At 40.9% G+C, this 22,209-nt stretch overlaps 2 protein-coding genes across 2 annotated transcripts; one reads left to right on the plus strand and one right to left on the minus strand.

The window, feature by feature from the left end:
* Positions 1-473: 473 nt before the first annotated feature.
* mpnd (MPN domain containing) lies at positions 474-6,875 on the plus strand. The gene is made up of 13 exons (XM_088425606.1): positions 474-960; positions 2,109-2,305; positions 2,368-2,589; positions 3,340-3,442; positions 4,512-4,590; positions 4,657-4,753; positions 4,905-4,977; positions 5,056-5,132; positions 5,210-5,378; positions 5,485-5,555; positions 5,737-5,826; positions 5,915-6,007; positions 6,126-6,875. Exons 1-13 carry the CDS (start codon positions 957-959, stop codon positions 6,210-6,212), a joined length of 1,362 nt encoding a protein of 453 aa, XP_088281732.1. The 5' UTR covers positions 474-956; the 3' UTR covers positions 6,213-6,875.
* On the minus strand, positions 6,552-21,631 carry sh3gl1b (SH3-domain GRB2-like 1b). The gene is made up of 9 exons (XM_088425607.1): positions 21,292-21,631; positions 13,644-13,712; positions 13,481-13,553; positions 13,241-13,384; positions 11,731-11,864; positions 11,497-11,655; positions 11,307-11,410; positions 10,488-10,621; positions 6,552-9,192 (listed from the first exon to the last, which is right to left on the minus strand). The coding sequence occupies exons 1-9, from the start codon at positions 21,334-21,336 to the stop codon at positions 8,999-9,001; spliced, it is 1,056 nt and encodes a 351-aa protein (XP_088281733.1). The 5' UTR covers positions 21,337-21,631; the 3' UTR covers positions 6,552-8,998.
* Between the last annotated feature and the right edge of the window lie 578 nt (positions 21,632-22,209).

Consider the following 22,209-nt stretch of genomic DNA (forward strand, 5'->3'; position numbering starts at 1 on the left):
GTTCGAACTACCTCATCTGCAACATGATTTTACATTCACATCGTTAAAAAGCATTTGGCTTTTTCAGGATATAAAATAAAGATCGATTTCTCATTACAATTATATTACACGTTTTAATTAATACAGTTACAGCTGTTTGTTTATCTTCCATATACATGACAAGATTTCAGCCTCTTTCTGGAAATGCGATGTGTGGTAATACAAACTACCAGTGGGGGAAAAACTGTACAAGTTAATTTAACGACGTTACGGAAGTATTGAAAATGCAGACCGTGAAGTTGGTGCTCTTTAATGGTGCAATACCTTATTTATCCAGCAGATGTCTCTGAAAACACACAGTTGGTGCTTAAAATCTTAATTTTCGCTGCCCTCTGCTGGCAAAGTCCACAAAAAGCGCTTTTCTTCGAGAAAGCCTACCCGTCCCATGTCTAAAAACTGTCTTTAAACAATGTGTGATTTTGTAAACTTTCAGTTTGTCACTTTATGGCGTTTGATCGTCAAGCCTGCTTTTGAAAAAATCTCTATCATGTCAACCGGAACTGCTCGCCGATGCCTCACTTCCAAGATTTTTTTTTTTTTACACCGCTTCGCCGTTAATATTCTTGATTTATTGTCATAAATGAACACGATTGTCTTCTTTAGCGTGCGGTGTGAACGAAGGTGAATAAAGCGAGCCTCCGGGGGAGGGGGAGGTGGCTGGTGGTCGGCATGGCAGCTGGCGCCCGGGGGAGCGAGTGACAAGGAGGAAGAAGAAAGGGGAGGGGATCCGACATTAAAGCAGCAACAACAACAAGGAAACGACCACGGCGCAGCCTTCGTTTCACGCGTCTCCACAACAGCCCGAACCGCAGCGATCGCGCCCGTCTCCGATCCGGAGAGCGAGAGAGAACGCCTCGGTCCGGACTTGGAAGCTTCCCGAGCTGGAGCGACTGGTTCCCGGCGCCCTCGGAGCCATCATGGGTGAGGAGGATGAATGAAAGTGGCCTTTAATTGTCATCCCGAGGGTGCGGGGGCCAAGAAGGGAAGAGGGGAGCGGAAACAAAAGGCTGGCTAGCAGCGCTACTTGACGGAGACGCTCCATTTACTGCGTTTCTTTAGCGTGCAGCACGGCGAAGTCAGTCAAACGTTAAAATGCTAATACTGTTCAGGAACAAAATCTTTTTGGCCCCTGCTCCTGGAAGACAACGAAAATGGTTGGTAGAAAGGGGCGTGCGTAGGGGAGGGGTGGACGCTCCTAGGCATTCACTTTTGACACTATTCTTTATTGTCATTACACCAGCACAAGTAGAAAGTGACCAAATTTCACTTAATGTGCTTTTAAGAACAAGGGGAGATGTGCAGAGTTGTGGTAACTACAGAGGAATAAAGTTGATGACTCTACGGGAAAAAGTAGGGTTTCTACCCTGCACTACTCCACACCACGGAACACTGCGTTTCCATCTCCTCACCTCACAGTAATATATATATATATTAGTGGTGACTGTAGCTAGCGCACTATACATATATAATACTTAACCAAAACAATGACGACTGTGGAAGATTTTGGACCTGCTACTGTTTTGGAGTATTGCATGAACCATTTTTTAGTGCTTACTCCAGATTCGAAAACAATTACACTTAAAAACTCTGTAGCTCTACGGTGGTGGCTCGGGTCCTCGTTCACAGTGAAGAGCTGTTCAAAAGTTTCGATTTGTTCGTCACATCACCAGTATGAACCGTCCAGGAAACATACAAAGACATGCGGGAGACGGGACCGAAAGAACTTAGACGTGGGGGAGAAAAAAAAACAAAACAAGAAATGAGACTCAAGCCATGTCCCCAACAGGGGCCATAGTATAAGCCTGGAAAAAAAAAAAACAAACACATGCCACAAACTGCATGTCTACGCGAATATCAATACAAATATGGACACATACATTTAGGAGACAGGGAGGGAGGGTCGGGGTCGTTCCAGGAATCCACGGTGTATCCAGCAGCGAATATTCCAGGAGGGCAAGAAGGCTCCCCTCTACCCGCTCTTCCCGTCGAGAAAAATCTGTCAATTTCTTTTACGCAAGTGTTACGAAGCTCCAAAAATTCGCACGGCTAACTGCGAGCGTCCCGCTCAGAGGTGCCCGGCTCACCCCAGGTGGTGGAGGACGGCGGCGAGGATGACGAGGAGGAGCTGAGCGGCGGCGAGGAGGCCGACCTTCGTTCCAGCTCGGGTCGAGGCTCTCTGCTCACGCGGCGGGGGATCACGCTGCGGGTGCTCCTCAAGGATGGCCTGGTGGAGCCCGGCGACGGCGTGCTGGCCATCCACTACCTGGTAAGAAATGGCACGGGACCAAACATCCGTTTAATGACGGCTTTGGCCATCCCTTCCGTCAGGGTAAGAATTTCATCGGGGACCTCCTGAACGACGGCAAAATCCGCTGGGTGGAAACGGGGCAGATCTTCAACTCGCCCAGCGCCTGGGCCACCCATTGCAAGCGCTTGGTAAACCCGGCTAAGAAATCCGGTTGCGGATGGGCGTCGGTGCGCTACCGGGGACAGAAGCTGGCCCAGTACAAGACCACTTGGCTGCACAAGTACCAGCCCAGCGCAGACATGGTGAGGTACTTTCAAGTCAAGATGAGAGGCCATATTGGAAATGACTATTTTTCAGACTGTAAGCCACACTATGGAGATATCAAACTGCAGGTTGTAACATGATATTTTTACGCAGATAATTGTTTTTATTTCAAACTTTCTTTCAAACTGTCTGTTTACAGCAAAAAGGTTAGAAAGAAGGTTGACACCAACACATTAGGATTGTTAGAGTACTGCACCAACACAACAGTAACATGCCTGTTTGATGTAATTAATGGGGAGTGCCCCCTGGTGGCTAATACAACCGCAGCTCAAAAGCAATACTTTGATAGCATCTTCTTCTGTCGTCTTTTCTTTACCAGGAGATTGCCTTCTGGTTGCAAGTAAAAAAAAAAAAAGTGCAGATAAGCAACACAGGACTATAAGCCGCAGGCTTCAAAACATGAGAAAAAAAATTCGGGTTATAGTCTAAAATTTACGGTAGTGAATCAGAATGGCACAACGTTGTTTTTAAGTGATTTTGTTTATCATCCAAAACTGTTTTGCATTGATTAGTGGAGAGTGCCCCCTAGTGGCAGCTCAAACTCACAATCATTTCTTGGATGACGTCTTTTTCTTTCTCCTATTTATTTACGGGAAGATTGCCCTCTGGTGGCAAGTTAAAATGCAGTTCATGAAGTTAGGCCTGCATTAGTGTCAAATAAATAAATAAATCTCGGTCTTCCTGTGTTAGTCACTATTAGCTCACCAGTTTTGTGTGGCTGACATCAGAGCATGGTGAGCGAGGAAGATGATGACGAGGATGAGGAGGAAGGGAAATCAGCCGTGCAGGCTGAAGACAAGAACAGAAACAACAAACCCGGGGGATTACATGGTATTTTTTTCCTTTATTTTTCTTAAGTCTCTTTGGTTTCCTATTTCAGGGACGGGAACCTGGGTGGTTCTATTAGTTGACATTTTTTAAGCATGAGAATGGAAAAAACGCTTCAATTGGGATTTTCTTTGACAGACTGGACGTCTTGGGAGTCAGTGTGAACTGGGGAATGTTTTTAAAAAGACTTCCTTGAAAAAAAAGACAAGACATTTAATCACAATACTGTGATTACGATTTTTGGCATGCCACTATAAAACAATTTAGCGAGAAGTCGTTTCCTGTTCCAATTAATTTGCTCATAATTTGAAAAGCAACTGTTCCTTTCACGGCGTGAAGACAACAAAATTTTTCCTTCGATATTTTTCTGACTTCGTCTAAAAAGATATATTTAATTGGGAGCATGGATGTGTTTTTACAATGCAGGGCTAGTTTTCTTTAAGGGCCTGTCTCATTTCAAATTCAAGTCACCAAAAACAACCCCAGATTGGTGTTTTCCTCCATTCAATAGAAAACAACAGGGTCATCACTTTATGACATCACTAATTGAGAAAATCCATGAAGAACACGCCCACATTCTTGAATGATGTCATGAAAGGGGCGTGTCTGCAGTTTTAGCAAGCCAGGTGTCTTAACTTCCGGGTTAAGAGTGCCTCCAAAATCATTCGTATTTAACTCATTCACTCCCAAAGACGAATTTTTACGTTTTTTGTTTTAAGTACATTCAAATATTTTTTTTCCATTCTTGAGCTGAAAAAATATCTAAAATAAGTTGTGATTTAAAACTTAAGTAATTCATTCAATCGCAATTGCAAAGACATATATATATATATATATATATATATATATATATACATATATATATATATATATATATATATATATTTTTTTTTTTTTTCATTAAAACATTCAATCTTCGGTGCATATTTCTATTTTTATTTTTTTTCAAGGGTCTAACAATGAAATTAAGTACGAAATTCATCAATTAATTTAGGTAAATAGTACGTAAGAAATTGTTTACCTAAATTCATTAATTAATTTTGACGGGGCATCAAATTTGCTTTGGTTCCAGATGCGCTGGCCCCGAGGAGAACGGACCGAGAGAGAATCCCAGTCCGATATTGCACTCTGGGTACCAGGGACGCTTCCAGGTACCCGCTTCTTAAAAATCGATAGTTACTGTCCACCAAAGCGCGCTAATGACCTTTGACCTTCAGGGACCCTCACACGCTGGTGGAGCTGTCGGCCTTTTCGGCCATCAACAGGTTCCAGCCGTTCAACGTGGCCGTGTCCAGTAACGTGCTGCTACTTATGGTAAGATACAATCACGGCAGGGGCGGAGCTATACGGTGCTCAGGCCTTCTCACCTTTAAGCTCCTCCCACATTTAGGGGTCAATTTGATATTTGAATTTTATTTTCTGCCATGTAGTATTCTTAGGCCCTTCATGTATGTTCCCTCACTAGGACTTTCACTGCCATCTGACCACCAGTGAGGTGGTGGGCTACCTAGGAGGACGATGGGACACAAACACGCAACGTGAGTTTGACCCGAGATATAAAAAGAAACAAGCAAACAAACATCTAAAGGTGAATGTTGCTTTTTATGTTTTTTGAGTGCTGACCGTCTTACGGGCTTTCCCTTGTCGAACGAGGCTGGCGGACAGAGACGCCGCCTCCGCTGTGGAGGAGGAGGTAACACACCCAACACATACACACAGACAGAAGTCAGCAAAGTATTATTGGGATTTTTGTTACCGTGACGCATCCAGATCTGCCAGAACTTGTTCATGCGCGGCTTGTCCTTGGTGGGCTGGTACCACAGCCACCCCCGAGGTCCGGCCCTGCCCTCGCTGCAGGACATCGACTCGCAGATGGACCACCAGCTCAGGCTGCAGGGCTCCAACAACGGTTTCCAGCCGTGCCTGGGCGTCATCTGCGGTACTACCTCTGCCTTGTGAATTTTAGTTTGCTAAATTGTATTGGAAGCATATCGGTTGGACCTGAATCACAAAAAATCATTTTAAAAATGCACTTTTTTTTCTAGGACCGTACTATCACGGTAATCAAGGCGTGGCCTCAACTATAACGCCGTTTTGGGTCGTACCTCCACCAGAGGTGAGAGTCATGTGATGTATGCGTACATTAACATTTACAAGTTTGTGCCTTGTTTGGCTTAGTATGTTTTTTGGCGCCGCCTCTGGCCGCTCATTGTAGTGCATTGATTATAGCGCATCAAATGTGACTAAGATTAAATGTGTTCATTTAGCTCGATTATTATTTTTTTTTTCCCTTGCAGCAAAGGCCCAACGACTACGGGATCCCCGTGGCCGTGGAGGTCACGTACGTCCAAGACAACTTCCTCACCAGCGATGTCCTCAACGAGATGGTATAACCGCACGTCGCAGGAAAAAAAAAAGGGACAACAAAGTGTGTTTTGCGTTGGAAAAAAAGTTCTGAGTGCAAAGCGCTTGCAGGTACTGCTGGTGGACTTCTACAAGGCCGCCCCAGACTTGGTCCACTTCAACCAGTACTGGTGTCCCGACACCACCATGATGGACAAGATCAAGGTGAGCGTGCCAGGTGTTTTTTTTCCAAGATATATTTATTTGTAAATATTTGCATAAAAGGTCATAAAACGGTTGGCACCGAATGAGATCATATTGAAGCCCCTCCCCCTTTTTTAAGGGATCGCTGAGCTGCCACGCCCCCAAGGACCAAGCCTATTCCCAGATCCTGGAGCACGTCTACAGTCAGCTGAGTGGCGTTCAATGAGACGTGGAAATTTTGTGAACGTTCATGTTCGTTGAAGTTACACTGAGGTTGTTTCACTGTATCAATGACGGCGGTTCCGTTCAGTGTGGCGATGTCACATTTATCTGCGCCAAGCTTTGTTTTGCGGGACCCAGTTTGAGAACCACCATTTTAGTATTTTAAATTGTGTGTTTTTTTTTTATTATTATTATTTATTACTGCACTTGCATGAGAGCAGAGCGATGCCTTAAGCCTGCTGATTGCTGTTCTAAAAAACATTTGTACCAATACACACTGGAAATATTTAAAACACCACCATTTTTTGTATTAATAAAAGTATAATAAAATAAAAAAAAAATCTATTTTTTGTCTTTCGTTTATTGTAAGAAGTGGGGAGGGTCAGGAAAGATGCACGTACAAATATAATGGTGATATAAGACAAAAAAAAAAAATTGTGGTTAAATTCAGTTCTTATACCAAAGATAAAAAGGCGGCGTACATCTTTTACATCTAATTTATAAAGGAAATACATGCATTTCGGTAATGAGTTTGGGTAAAAAAATAATACTATAGCGAGCGTGAATACGTTTAATACAATTCCGTAGGATCGTTTTAAGACTGACTAAACATAGCGCCTTTACAATCAGGAAATGAATGAGACTTATAATGTATGCAAAACAACAACAACAAAAAAAGTTAGCCGCGCGCGTGTGTGAAAGGAAACAGCCTGTAGTGTCGTAAATACGGCGCACACCTAAGTGCAACCGCTTGAAATGAAAGAAAATGTGGTGCATTAAGTCGTTAGTTTTTGGTTTCCCGCCATCCGGTTCCAAAAGGCACTCAAAACAAAAGTTTTCTTTTTTCTACAGTTCATCCGCAGTGCTAGGATACCACTTGTAAACATATTAGAGAAGGTCCAAAACAACAGAGGCCGTCTGGTTCTGGGGGTGGTAAATGCAACAAAAAAAAAAAAAAAAGGTAAAAACATTCCCAACTCAAAGCATTCCCTTGATGTTTTCCCTTTGAGTGAGGTTGGATTCCTCAACTATACACAAATGGATTCTTGTACAGAGGAAGCTCCAAAGTGGAACACAATCTGGTTGACCCACTTGGAAAAACACCCATTCACTGCCAAAGCCCTGTCTAAACAGAAAATACATGACTTGGCCACAAGATGGCGCCAAGACTTCTATGTTGAAGTGAGTGGATTAACTTCAGTCAGGTCACAGCCATGTCTTAAAAAAAAAAAAAAAAAAAGTGCTTTGTCGCCATCTTGTGGCAGGTGGTAATCGGCCGACTTGCGCAGGTAACGCTAATATGTTTAAATTGGTATTTAAAGGTTTTCAGTCTGGTATTAAGAGCACAGGAACAGTTGAAATGAAATCTAGTGTGAAAATAGGGGGAGGGCATTTGCCACTTTCTAAAAACAAAATAAAAAAAAGACTACTCAGAGGAATTTCACATTTAGGACAGAAAGACTCAAGCGCTGCCAGCAGCGCGGTCTTTTCAGGCACCGCGTGTGTTAAACGGGCTCGACGAGGGGTCAGGATGCACAGTGAAACAAAATGCAAAATGGACTCTGTGCTAACTAGCATTAAAATGATTTTTCCAAAAACACTGGGCTAAACCATTAAAAAGACAACACACTGAAGGCTAACGGGTTGCTATGAAAAGCCTTTTGAGCATTTATTCCATATTTTTCATATCCAACTTCAAATGCATGAACCCGTCCAATTTTTGTCCGAAGACAATTTAGTGCACTTCCAATGAAACCCCCCACCACAAAATCTTTTTACAATTTCCCACCGCAAGCAAGTAGAACACACAGTAGGACAGCAGCCGCAGAACATCAGCAATGGCTGAAAGATCTGCAGTTAATGTTTGTTTGCAACTTCCTGAGTGGAGTTTGCATGTTCTCCCCATGCCTGTGCGGGTTTTTGACAAAGTATTTTGTTTTTTTCCCACATTCCCCCAATACATCCATGGTGGGTATTATCCAAATGTGTGTTTGGGAGTGTGAATGGTTGTTTTGTTCATGTGAGCCCTGTGATTGGCTGTTAACCAGTTCTGGGTATACCCGCCTACTAGCTGGGATAGGTTCCAGCGCACTTGCGACTAGTTAGAAGACGCATCTTGAGAAGTATTATTTTTTCAAGTAGCGTGACGCAATCTTCCAACACGATCTTTGTGATGGAGCGGTTGACTGCCATCGCCGAACCCGTCCTACATTTTTATTTGACCCCGCTGCGTGTCTTTAGCATGCGACTTTGTAATTGCATTCTCGACGCCAACTTAAAAGTGCTCTTTCTTAAGTCCGTTATTTAGACGTCCTACAATAGCAGCCCAGTCGTTTACCAGTAAGGTTTAAATGGCACGCGAGGAAGCCAAAAGTGGTGCTTGAAAACGCATTTCAGGAGATGCGCTACTAACTGTGGACTGAGTTGTCTAACTAGTGATTTAAAAATGAACATACGAGTACATATGGACCAAAAGCTGGATATTAAAGATATGAAAATGCTCAAACGGCCTTCAAAGGTGTCATTTGTTAGTAGAAAGCGCTAGGCTGCAATCGCGTGGTTCAATTCCTGTCAGATAAAAAAAAGGCAATTGTCAGAGTGGCCAGCAGGTGTCATCGGTGAGGCGCTCAGCTTTCTAAGACGGGGGAGTATTGCGTCAACCTGAGCTTCGCCGCTTACTTTGTCTCGGTCTAAAAATCACGGAGGGTTTGATGAGTCCGTCCTCCAAGTGGAACAGGCTCTAGCGTGGACTACGCCGGGTCTGTCCGAAGCCTGGCTCCCCACCCGCCCTTAGTGGGGCAACGGAACCAGCACCTCCACGTAGTTGAGGGGGAAAAACCCCGACTGGCTGTTGAGCATCCCCTCGTACCAGTTCTCGTCGATCTGATTAGTCAGCGTGATGACGTCGCCCTCGCGGAAGCCCAGTTCGCCCTCGTTCTCCGGCTCAAAGTCGTAGAGCGCCTTGCAGCTGGGCTGCTCCGGGACTGCGGCCGAGGGGGGAGGGAAAAGCAACACTTTTACCAAAACGTTTACGGTGCGCAACTTCCTGCGGCGGCGAGTTTTCAAAGGATGCCGCCTCTTCATCTGTGGCGGTGTGTAACAAAGCAAAAATTGCTCCGTAATCCGTACACGCTGTTCATTTTCCATGCATGCATGCCGCCATGCAAAAATACAGACGGGGAAAGCGTTATTATTTTTTTTTATACTATTTAAGCCTGCAACAAACAATATTTTTAACGACCAATCCATCGACAAGTGTCTGCATGTCCACTTAAGTAATTCTCCCCACCACCTCGGTCACTGATCTGATCTGGGAGCAGCGGAGCACACGCAGAAGCTCCGCGCACAAACAAACTACACGATTGTCTCGAAACAATTCGCTCTTTGTGTGGCGTCACTGTCGAGCTGGAAAAGCGCAAAGACTCGATCCTGTCAGTAACAATGCGTAACTCCTCCAAAGGTATTTTACAATGACGCCAACGGATTGGCTTTGTTAACCTCAACACGTGAGGGATCTTGTCGTCAATTTATGCCCCTTTTTAATTATTCGTTTCCAGGCCATTTTGGATGTGTCGCATGCAATCAATATAACTGCTTGCAATGAAGAAAGGTGAGAAAATGTTATGTTGTTGTTTGGTCTCAAAGGTCATAGCTACTTAGAAAACATGAGTTTAAATTATTTTCATCGTAAAAAGTAGTTCCAAAAAACACATGATTTCAATTGTAACTACTTGAGTCCCTTTTTTGTAAACTCAAAACACAGGACGTGGATTTGTTTCAGCACGTGCCATGTTAGGAGTGAAAACATGAAGCGCATATGTCGAAATTCCTTAACGATTCTTGTTGCTTTGTATTCTGCTTCCTACTTTTTACAAAAAAAAAAAAAAACTGAACCCAAAACAAACACACAAGACCACAAGAGAAATTCATGCTCCGCCCACTGTGACTCACGCAACGTTTCCTTCCGAAAAGACAATCTGGCCCAGCGAATTGACGGCTCTGGCGGTGTCGCGGAAAAGAGGAACAAGGTCAGTCGTACAATAGGCAGCCGAAAGACACGCACACACACATGCAAACATGCATGTAAACACTCGGATGTGTGTGACTCATGCAGGTCTTGCGCAATCACATTGGAAGTAGCTGGAATGTTTATCGGTTCGGTTTCACGGAAACAGACGATTTAATGTGTCCTCAAATCCATGTTGTGGATTTCCCGGAATTGTCAGCCGTTTGATCAATCCTCCTCCGAATAAAACGCAACTAATTAGGAGTGGCTCACCTGAGTTGCGAGAAGGAAGCGGAGCCATTGAGGTGGTGTAGCCTCCGTTGGAGTGGTTGTCTTCTCCAAAATCAAACAAGGGTTTGGGTTTGGGCGTGTATTCGCGCCTTGGTCGTGACTGGGCCTCAGTCATCCTATAAATAAAAAAAAAAAGAACAAGTCAGTCACATGCAGTGTTCCTTTCTAGGGAAGCAATGATACATCAAGTATCGGTGCCAATACTGAATGGTATCGGTGCAAATTTCCCGATAGCAAATATCCAACCTGACATATATCTTTTGGATTGGAAACATGTATGGAAGAGACACTGAAAAGACACAAATAACACAAAAAATGCACAACAAAACAAATGGTTTGCATTTGAATGTGTGATGTACCCAGAACACCTTTGGTTTATTGTTAAGAAGCCAGTGTCTTTTCAAATTAAGGACAACTTAATTGGAACATGAAACGACACAGTGTTAAACTGTGTTATTGTGAGTCCTCTGCAAAATGTTGTATCGCTTTATTTTATTAAGCTTTATGTGGCTGTGCACCGTCATTCGCGAAGCAAATTTTTGGGGGATGAGCCATGAGTAAAGCGCAAGATATCTTCTGGAATTCCAGAATAAAATATGAGATAGCACTACGAATGAAGTCCCAAACTTGCTGAAATCAGACATGGATGACAAAGCACTGCTTAATGTCTTTTTGGACTGATTGGAGGAAGAAAAAAAAATCTCACAGGGGGTTAACATTGAAAAAGAAGAATTCATACGTGTGATGCTAGCTACTGGGCACGTGTGCGTACGAGTGTACGTTTGGTGCACGTAAGCGCACCTTTCTCCGAGCTTGTCGGACAGCTCTTCCAGAACCTGAACGGCCTGCCGGTGGTACTGCAGTTGGGATTCCACCAGAGACGAAAGCTGGCTCACTTGCTCAATCTTCTCGCAAACACACAACAGAGTCGCTGCGGTCAGAAACTACATCACAGTCCTACTTCACGCTGGAGCTAACAACCGCTTCTCACGTCGGTCTCCAGGAGGTTATACATGCTGGTCTCCGCCACTTCCTTCGATTCGTGAAACTTCTCCAGGGCCTGTCGGATGTCCTCGTCCGGAATCTTTCCTTGACGCTTTTTTTTGTAGTCGTAGTCCAGGCGGCGGCCTTCCAGCTTCTTCAGGTGGTGCTACCGTACGCAGATGGAGAGTTGTCTTCACGGTGCGGTCTAATGAAATAAGGCGTTGAAGAAAATAAAAACAACCTGAATTTCTCGGAGGTCCTTATCGCAGAGGCCTTGCAATGGATCGATGAAGTTCTGCTTGACGTCGATGTCCAGCGAGTCTTTGACTTCCGCCATCCTCTTCATGGCTTCGCCGACTTCCACCAGGGCGCCACCTGGAATTGGACACAGATTGTCATACTAAAGCATTGGCAATTTTTTCACACGATGAAACTGTGTCTTTTTTGCTGTCACTTTGGGTTTTTAAGTTCATCTACAGATTGATAATAATAGATAATAACAAATAATACGGTCTCAAGCAGGAAACGCATTTTAATCATGGTCAAATCAGTTCTAAGCATAATCGTCACGCATTTACATAGTTTTGAGATCAGAGGCCAATAAAAATTGTTCAAAAGGGGGATTGGTAACGAAAACAAAATGTTGTTTCCCCAAAAACTATGTAAGAGTTGAAGACAACTTTCAAATTTGATATTTTAGTCACATCCGTGAAGTCCTAAATAGCATTTTGCAGGCCACATAAAACTATGTGGCGGGCTGGATTTGGCCCACGGGCATTGAGTTTGACACCGGTGGTCTAGAGCCGTATACCGAAATCTATGCATTAGAGATGATAGGCAAAAACGTAGTTAAAAAAAATAATCATGGTTTCAATGTTGTCTGTCACTGGTAATGAGCAATTCTTTTGTTTTGAAGGGACGCTTATACAGGATACACATGATTGGCTTGCAGAGATGAGTCAACAAACCCCCTCTTTGAAGTTAATTAGATGCCAGTCATTTTTTTTTTTTTACTGAAATCTATGCATTAGAGATGATTGGCAAAAAAGAGATGATTGGCAAAAACGTAGTTTAAAAAAAATAAAAGATAAAATCATGATTTCAATGAGGTCTCTCACTGGTAATGAGCAATTCTTTTGTTTTGAAGGGACGCTTATACAGGATACACATGATTGGCTTACAGAGATGAGTCAACAAACCCCCTCTTTGAAGTTAATTAGATGCCAGTCATTTTTTTTTTTTTACTGAAATCTATGCATTAGAGATGATTGGCAAAAAAGAGATGATTGGCAAAAACGTAGTTTAAAAAAAATAAAAGATAAAATCATGATTTCAATGAGGTCTCTCACTGGTAATGAGCAATTCTTTTGTTTTGAAGGGACGCTTATACAGGATACACATGATTGGCTTCCAGAAATGAGTCAACAAACCCCCTCTTTGAAGTTAATTAGATGCCAGTCATTTTTTTTTCAGCAGAGGGGTGATGGTTCCGCTCTAAAATCAGATCACAAGTGATGGGGAAAGATTCGCTGAAAAACCTCAAATATTTATATTTATCCATTGAAATTTAACATGGTAAATATGTCTCGATTTAGCAAACGTTGGATACTTTGTCTGAAAATAAAATTGATTAGGTTGTCTCTGCTTCGCGACTTCACTCTTTATGCCACCCCATGTTAAAAAAATAAGGCCTCGTTTTAATTAAAGTACAACATTTCAAGCCAAGCGGCGAACCCCGAGGTTCATCTCACCAAAGTTAGTCTCCTCTCCGAGTTCTCTTCCATACTTGGTCATGCATTCACCCAAAAGCCCCTCAGCCTGGGGGTAGCCGGGGTTCTTCACCTGACCGCGGATTTTCGACATGGTGTTCAACATGGAGAGTTTGGCCCTTGATGCTGTGGGAGGAAAAGGAAGCTGATGTAACTCTTCCAAAACGTTGCAATATAAAAAATGTAAAAAAAATTTCTCTTGTAAAAAAAATGCAATCTCACCAGGGTTGGGCTGCAGATATTCTGATGTTTTGGAGATCACCTCTGCAACAGCTTTGCTGGTCACGTCCACTTTCTGCAGGGGCGCAACAAGAACGCAAAGATCCTCAAAAATTCCAGGAAACGGCAGGTATTTTTTTGTTTTAATCATGAACGGTCGTCTTACGCGCTCCAAATCTCTGAAGTCATCATCGAGTTTGGTTCCTTCAGCGCCGCCGACTTTCTCGCTCACCATCTAGCGGCAGAAGGGAGAAAAAGAGCCGTGGGGGCGGAGGGGAGGAAAGAGAACATAGAGGGTGAGGTCATTTAATGAGGCCCATAAGGTTCTAATAGACACACCACACGCCTGCTCAAGAGCCCTGTGCAGCCATTTTGACTTTACTGTATTGTTTTGGTGTGTGCTACACTCACAAACAATCCGCATGCTTTGAATTCTAAAATTCAAATAGGAGGTAGGAATAATTCTTTTGTTTTTATATTTTTATATAGAGTTGGGGTCCCCGACCTTTATCATCACGGACCGATCAATGCTTGAGATCTTTATTGTGGACTCTGCTCTCAATTGAAGCCACGCAGTCATTCCTCACTCAGAAATGTAATATTGACAGCGACCAGAGGCGGCGCCAAAAACAAAGATCAAGCCAAACAATGATGAACTGTTCAATGATCAGCTAAATCAGTTCCAAAACATCAACATTTCGCGTGAAGCCCATGTGGCCCGGTACCGGTTGATTGGACAGGCGGTTGGGGAACTCTGTTCTTGAGGGTTCCCCGACAGCAGTCAAATCTTAATTTTGGGCCACTAGGTCTCAAAACAGATGTTGGGAGCTGATGCCAGCGGGTTCTGGTCCACTAGTAGGAAAAACCTGGGCAGGAGCTATTGAATATACAGTATATAGATTTTTTTGTTTTAAATCGATTACGCAACACAGCCTAAGATTAATGAATATGTCAGCTACAAAATATTTCGCATTATTAAACAACAAAAGGGGCAGGTATGATTATTGTTCAGCCTCATGTTCCACATTACAATATCTGTGATAACTAGTGGGCGTGGCGTAAAAAAACAAAATTAAAAACGATTCATTGCTTTTGTACAAGAGCTATTTGCCCACCCTGCTTTTCTCACAAATAACCTTAAATCAGCACCAGTTGAGTTTATTTTTAGCCTGCATTTCAAACGTGATGCGTATTTTGACGCACTGACATCTCAGAATTTGGACCTTAAAAGAATGAGACATTTTTAACTTGCTGGCCAATCTGAGAAGGGAAAAAAAAAAAGGTTAGGAGCACGATAAAATAATGAAGTTATGCCAATTTACTGTAATTTTGTGTTTTTGACCAGAATTTCAACAGGTTAAATAATACAAAATCTCGCCACATTTCTGTTATTACAACTGAGGTTAAAGACATATTTTTTTATGGAATATTTGAGTCATTGTTGCAGTCCCACAGCGAATTCAAAACAAATTCTATTTATTTATCTATACTGCTATGTTTGAGCGTCTATTTTTACAAATCCAACAAATCTGTTGCGCTTTAGAAGGTTCACCGCACAACGTAAATGAGTGTTGGCCATTCTGTATCAGTATCTTAATACACTTAGTCACTTTTGTGTATAAAACGCTCATAATATATCAATGATTGATCAAACTCGAAGAGATAAGCCATCCCAAAATAGTCAGGTTTCTGCCTGAATCATTTTAAGGATGACACTTCTTCGACTCTAAAAATAAGCAGCAGAATACAATTGCGAACCGCAAGAAGATCAGAGCGAACGTCCAATTCGAACGTTTTACGCGCGCGATCCGCTCCAATTCCCGAGGAGCCGTGCCTTAATTTAGCAGCAACCCAGACTTCTGGACTATGCCTTTTGTAATTCCAAGCCTGAAAAGATCCAACTGTCATCCGGGTCGGAATGAAATAAAACAACTATGAGCAAGCACATCTGTTCGAAGTTCCTTCAGGAAAACTAAGATAACAGCGATGATTTACAGCCCCGAGTTGGAGGATAACCGCGTGACCCACTTTGTGAGCATAAAAAATTCTGTGTTATTCAAGCCTTACGTCATGCTAACACTTATGTCAGCTAGCCGTCTTGTGCTTCAGTACTCCCCCAAAAAAATCGGGTAATTATTTATCAGGCCCGGCAAATGTAACAACAGGAAGGGGAAAGAAGCGAAAATAGTTTGAAATGTCGGTAAAAGTCCTCTTGTCACGACGAGAGCGACTGTAGATGTGGAGAAGGGCGAAGGTTAAACGGTAGCCTTGGGGAAGTCATATCAGAAGATACGGCTGAGTTCCACCCTTTAACATGGCAGAAATAAATAATTCTGTCTGCAGGCCTTGAGCTTCAAGTTGACTTATCTACTGAAGGGAGTTGAGCGGCCTTAAATTAGAAGAAGGGTAACAGGCTTTGCTTTTAATGGTTCAAGTGACCTTTTTTTTTTGGGAGGCACATGATTGGAATCAGGCCTCTTCTGAATTTGGATAAAAAGGTAGATGCAAATTGGATCGCTTCCAATCTGAGTGTAGCGCAAAAAAAAAAAAAAAACAGGTCGGCAAAGTCAGTCGACGTCAGAGGAATCTTTGGAGATTTTCTGGTGAATATTATATTTATACTTTTTGCATGATATAATTGTTTCGCTATGAGTAATGCGTACAGGTCAGGCTCCCACCCTTTTGATGATGATTCAGATTTATAACTGAGCCTGATAAACAAATATCTTTCCAATTACGGAGTTATTTTTGTTCAAATATCATTTAGTATGTCATTATGACCCATTGTGATTGAGAATATCGAGTATCTATATCAGATCGATGATTGGCCGTATGTAAATTTCAGTTTTATGATCAGGAACTAGGCCATTGAGTTCAGGATTTTTTTTGGGGGGGGGGGCTAGCAAAAACACTCGTATCTGTATCGATGATTGGCATTGATACAAAGATTACAGGAACTAAAAATTACAAACTAGAACAGAAATGTGCCATTATGTTTCTGGAAAATATTATTTTTTAAAACAATCAGTCACGTTTTTTGTTTTTTTTTTTGGGTGGGGGTTACAAAAAACAAACAAAACAACAACAAGTATCTGTCAAGGCCTTATGTAAATTTCAGTTTTACGATTAGGAACTAAGAATGATAAATTAGAACAGAAACGTACCATTGAGTTCATGAAATTTTCAGGAAAATACAATATTGGAATTGGTAGGTGTTTCTTTAAAATGATCGGTCACATTTTTTAAGAGATGGGGGGGGGGGGGTTGATGCAGCAAAAACACTAGTATCTGTATTGATACGTTGTATCCATATTGTTTACTCAAGAGCTGAGTACTCATACTGGTACTGCAATTTTTTATGATAATGATAGAAAATACTGCAGTTTTACCTCTTTGTTTACAATGATCTGGTTTTTGGGAGGAGATTTTTGCGTATCAAAAGTATGAGAAGTCAGTGCGTCATATAGTGGTATTGATTGAAAAAGAAAAAGTGGTACCGAAGAACACTAACATTTAAGTATTATGGGAAAATGACGATAAATATATTCTGCAAGCATCCAAAGTTTCAGCCTCGATTATCGTAATGTCATCGAAAACAACAAATGTGCGTCTCATAAACCAGAAGGGGCCACCAGCCTAAAGCCATCCTGCGTAACTGTCTGCGCACTCGATTGCTCGCATGTTTGTCGTTTACATACACGCAAAAGCTTAGGGAAATCAATCGGAGCATAAAACAAGCAGGAAATGTTGCAAAAATGTATTTGGATCATCACAAAGCTTGTTTAAAGTCAACATTAGACTTCAAAGAAGACGCACAATTTGTAAAAAAATAAAAACGGAATGTAAAATGAAAAAAAAATTGATTCTCATAAATATTCTATTTTGGGCTTGGAAAGAAAAACATTTGACAGAGGTATTTTCCTTGGCGGACTGAAATGTATACTTTATATATATATTATGTGTATTATTTTTTCTTGATTAAAATTTGAATGTTACTATGGCGACAACTATTGTCTAGTTTAATAGCTGTTAATTCTGTCAATTAATCAATGAATCAAAAGTGTTTTTAAACATTTTGCTTAACTTCCCTTTATTTAAAAATATACATTTTTCCTGTAATTGACTATGCAAAATTATTATTATTTATATAATGCGGTTTACTGGTTCGATCAGTAAAATGTCAGAAAATCATCAAAAATTTTGATGGTTGTTTTGCAAAGTAAAAACCGATGTTTTTCAAATGTTTAAATGATAATCAGGCTGCTTTTATAAACGACTAAGGAAATCTGCAGATATTTCCAGCTGAGAAACTGAACTTCTAAGCATTTAGACAATTTAAGGTCTCCAAATTATGAATAAATAAAAACGTGAAAGCCAAGGATGCTTCGAACTTGAATGTCTGGGCGCATTCTGAATTTTACAAACAGAGAAGCATTAACCGAACAAGCGACACGCAAAGTCCAAAGCCAGCGCCGGAAAAATGAAACATGTAGGGAGAAGGAGCAAACTTTAGCCGTTTCCACCCACAGCGGCAAAGAAACACGCACAGCTAGCGCAGCCAAGAATCGACGCGAGTCTGTCCACAATCCTGCTAACTTGGACAAAGAGAGGAAAATAACCAGGCTGCGGGAGTCTTTATAGCCAGCGATTTATAGCCGCAGTCCGCAACTACCAGTTGTTGTTGTTTTTTTTTTAACTTGTCTTAACGTGTGCATTCTTTTTAAAGAGTAAAAAGCATTAAAAATCAGTTCTGTTATGAATTATTAACATATCAAAGGCCATTGTTAGAATCGTCTCAATGATTCCACTTTGAATCTTTTAAGGGAAAAATAATACATGTTTTGTGTTTGTCGCTTAAATAAAAGCAAAAACAGCATTGATTGCTTGATTCAACAAAAGGAAAAAATAAATGACACACTTTATTCCATTAATCATTCAAAAACGTTCGGAAAATCGGAATTGAATGGTAGTTTTCTGGCAACCAAGTTGACAAATGTTGACAGAAATACACTGTAAAATAAATAAATAAATAAAAAATGCTGTTTTTATGGTAAAATATTGGCAACAAGTTACACGTGTTCAACATTTGCAGTCAAAACTGTATTGTTAGTTTGATTTTACAATGACAAAATATACCGTGTAAAATCAACAGTATAAATACAGTACAATCTTTTTACCATAAATGTGGAAACTGTGGAACCAAAATTTAATTTTCTGGCACCAAGTTGCCAGCATTTTACTGGCCTTTTTTTAAACAGTGTATTTCTGTCAGATCCAATTTTCTGTTTATTTTAGGAAAAAGGAAGATTCTATGCGTTGGAATTGATCAGACAGAAAATTTGAAGGGATTAATCCGGATATCAAATCCAATTGTTGACAGGATAATCACATAAATTGGTACAATATGCTAAAGTGAGCAATTATAATAAACAAAAAGCAAAAATAAATGACACACTTTATTCCATTAATTATTCAAAAACGTTCAGAAAATCGGAATTGAATGGTAGTTTTCTGGCAACCAAGTTGACAAATGTTGACAGAAATACACTGTAAAATAAATAAATAAATAAAAACTTGGTTGCCAGAAAATTACTGCTAAATTAAAGTCACACATGTTCAACATTTACAGTAAAAACTGTATTGATAGTCATGATTTTACAATGACAAAATATACTGTGTAAAATCAACAGTATAAATACATTTTTTTTTACCATAAATGTGGAAATTGTGTTACCATAATTTAACTTCCTGGCACCAAGTTGCCAGCATTTTACTGGCATTTTTTGTGTGTGTGCATTTCTGTTGGATCCAATTTTCTGTTTATTTTAGGAAAAAGGAAGGTTCTATGCGTTGGAATTGATCAGTCAGAAAATTTGAAGGGATTAATCCGGATATCAAATCCAATTGTTGACAGGATAATCACATATATTGGTACAATATGCTTGAGTGAGCAATTATAATAAACAAAGACAGAAAATACAGCGCCACATTGAGTCCACTCCCAACCTCCAGTCACACATTAGTCACAGTGCAATGTGTCATCAAAGAGCGGCTTTCACTATAATTGCAGTAGAAGAGTTCCCCAGCATAAAACAAAAACTTTTACCCGCCAGACACTTTTTATGTCAAAGGGCGAGCGATTTTGTTTGTCTGCCCTTTTGGTTTCGACGGCGATAGAAAGCGGGCAAAATAAGCGAGAGGTAAACAAGGATGTGCGCACTGCTGGGCACTGATATCCAGTCCCACTTCCTGTATGCCCCCAGTGAGGAAAATCTGAGCTGTGTCAACTGTTATTGAGAAGAGGGAAAACAAAGGAGGTGCAGTCAAAATAAAAAAGAGGGAAAGTAGCGCTTATCTTTATTAGTTTAATAATGGCGTAGTTACCTTGTGAATCATTTGTTATTTTAAGTATTGTTTAATACGGCAGCAAAAGCGTGACTGCATTACCACACTGGAATGGTTGGACCCAACTCGTCAGGTGCCACCTCTCGTTACCTGTCGAGTTAATGATTTATTCTAGTGAACGCATCCCTACTATGATCCCAAATGAGGACACTTTAAGTTGAATATTTTTCTGTGGACAAATATTTATTTATACCTATTTCTTTTGAGAAAAGGTCTGAAACTTTATGCTGATTATTTTTTGGGGGGACAAATATTTATGTAATAATTAAGTTAATGGTTTATTGTTGTGGACAGATCTCAACTGTAAAACCAAAACAGGATGCTTTGAGTTTAGTATTTTTCTGTGTCCAAGTATATATATATATATATATATATATATATATATATATATATATATATATATATATATATATATATATATATATATATTAAAACAGTTTTTTGAGGGAATTTTTTTACTAATAATTAAATAATTTCTTCTTGACGACAGATTTCTTCTATGATCCAAAAGAGAGCACTTTAGGTTGATTATTTTTTTGTGCATCTTTATTTACAATAGCCTGGGGGAAATGATTCCTACGAAACCTCCGGGCAGAGATTTCATCCCAACAAGATTTGATGGATTAATTTCACCAGCCGTACTTCTGATCGTGTTTACAGTCCGTTTCATGTTTACACACAAGCTAGTCTGAAATTGCAACATGTTCAAAACCTTCAGGGATCTTCAGCCTGTTCCTAACAGGAAGCCCGAGGCAGAAACCAAATGTCTTTCCTGCTTAGATCAGCACCGTGGTGAAAAGACATTCTTTTACAGAATCCGCGCCCAGGTTGGGTAGCAGTAAAAAAAAAAAGAAAAAAAATGGAGACCTATGTTTAAAAAACAAATAAAAACACTGAAACTCATCCCTTTTGTGGCTTCAAATCAGATTTAAATAAACAAACAAAAAGGGAGTAACACAACACAGCTGGAGTGGAAAGGAGGTCACCAGGTCTTTTCAGCGACCTGACACGTTTTCAAATAATATCCAAATGTTGTTTAATTTTAATAAACAAGACATGACAAAGGGGAGACTGAAAGATCGACATTTTGGTAAATATCAATTCAAACGCAACTAAACGCCTGGAAGATTCACCCCCGCTTTGGGGGTGGGGAGCAGGAGACAAAACAAAACAAATAAATAAATAAAAAATACTATAAAAATATCTTTAAAAAAAAAGCCAACGTTTGCTTCTCAGTGGCACCACACAAAGAAAGACAATCAAAGCTAACAGTTAATTAGCATTAGCAGAAACTAAATCGCTTTAGCTTAAATGCTAAGCGAAGCTAACTACGAGTTTCTGCTCGCTAGCCGAACCCCCCAAGCGGGGTGTTGGTACTTCTTGACGCTGGGAGGAAAAGTTGCACAAACCTGGCTCGCTTTATAAAACTGTTTCTTCAAGCCTGCCACGGACATGTTGGAGGTGTCTTCAAACTTCACGGCGACTTAAGTGGCGTGAACGAGTCCCAAGTTGGCCGCGCGGCGTTGGGGGGGGCGAAACCAGTCAAAAGGTCTCCGAGGTATCATAGGACTGCTCGGACGTCCGTCAACTGGGTCGGGACACGCCGACTGAGCACGTCCGAAGGGGAGTCGTCACGCTGTCACCGGACATACACACGCAGGGATTTCCCGTCAGCGGAGTTTGGTTCGGTGGAGAGTTGGCTTCGCTTTCCACGTATTCACGCAAACAAATCTGCAGAGGAATGAAATGATTCTGGTGTGGGGAGGGGGGATTCTTTTGTTGGTCTTTACTGCCTCCTGTCGGTGGTAAGTGGGAGTGCGGGTCAGGTCAACAGGCCAGATGTTTTCCTTGTTTACATAATAAAAGGATTTAAAAAAAACGTTTGACAAGGTCTAGAGATTGAGGCTTTTGAAAATATTTGTTTGTTTGTTCCGACTTATATGGAAGAAAAATAGCGAGGTAAAGCTAAACTTGAATTTATTTGTATGAATAAAATTGCTATTTTTAGACTGGTCTGACTTAAAAGGAAGAAATATTGCAAGCTATATAGTGGCGTAAACCCGCAATAGAAAAAAGCTATGGTCGTAAATGATGCAAACACATTTGACGAGGTCTTCGGATGCATTGTTCCCTCGTTTTTCGTGGAGCTACGTTTACCAGAAAGTAGAAATTGAAGTTTTTTTTTTTTTTTTTTTTTTTTTTTGCTGATGCACCTTTTTTCTAGTTTGTTTCTTTTGCTAAAAAGAAAAAAATACGATACTAATTTCTGCAAATACATCAGTTATCACATGACTTGTGTCTTGGTGGTCTTTGAACACATGTATAAG

The sequence above is a fragment of the Hippichthys cyanospilos genome, chromosome 10 (genome assembly GCF_059441005.1).
Source record: "Hippichthys cyanospilos isolate Australia breed blue-spotted pipefish chromosome 10, RoL_Hcya_1.0, whole genome shotgun sequence".
In the NCBI taxonomy this organism is placed as follows: Eukaryota; Metazoa; Chordata; class Actinopteri; order Syngnathiformes; family Syngnathidae; genus Hippichthys; species Hippichthys cyanospilos.

Excerpts from the sequence above, each read along its gene's own strand:
- mpnd (XM_088425606.1), top strand. Across the intron at positions 3,443-4,511 it reads CAAACCCGGGGGATTACATG|ATGCGCTGGCCCCGAGGAGA; the intron begins GTATTTTTTTCC and ends CTTTGGTTCCAG. Across the intron at positions 5,827-5,914 it reads GCGATGTCCTCAACGAGATG|GTACTGCTGGTGGACTTCTA; the intron begins GTATAACCGCAC and ends AAGCGCTTGCAG.
- sh3gl1b (XM_088425607.1), bottom strand. The coding sequence starts at position 21,336 with ATGTCCGTGGCAGGCTTGAAGAAACAGTTTTATAAAGCGAGCCAG. Across the intron at positions 11,865-13,240 it reads CGGAGAGGAGACTAACTTTG|GTGGCGCCCTGGTGGAAGTC; the intron begins GTGAGATGAACC and ends GTCCAATTCCAG. Across the intron at positions 11,656-11,730 it reads AGGACCTCCGAGAAATTCAG|CACCACCTGAAGAAGCTGGA; the intron begins GTTGTTTTTATT and ends TGCGTACGGTAG.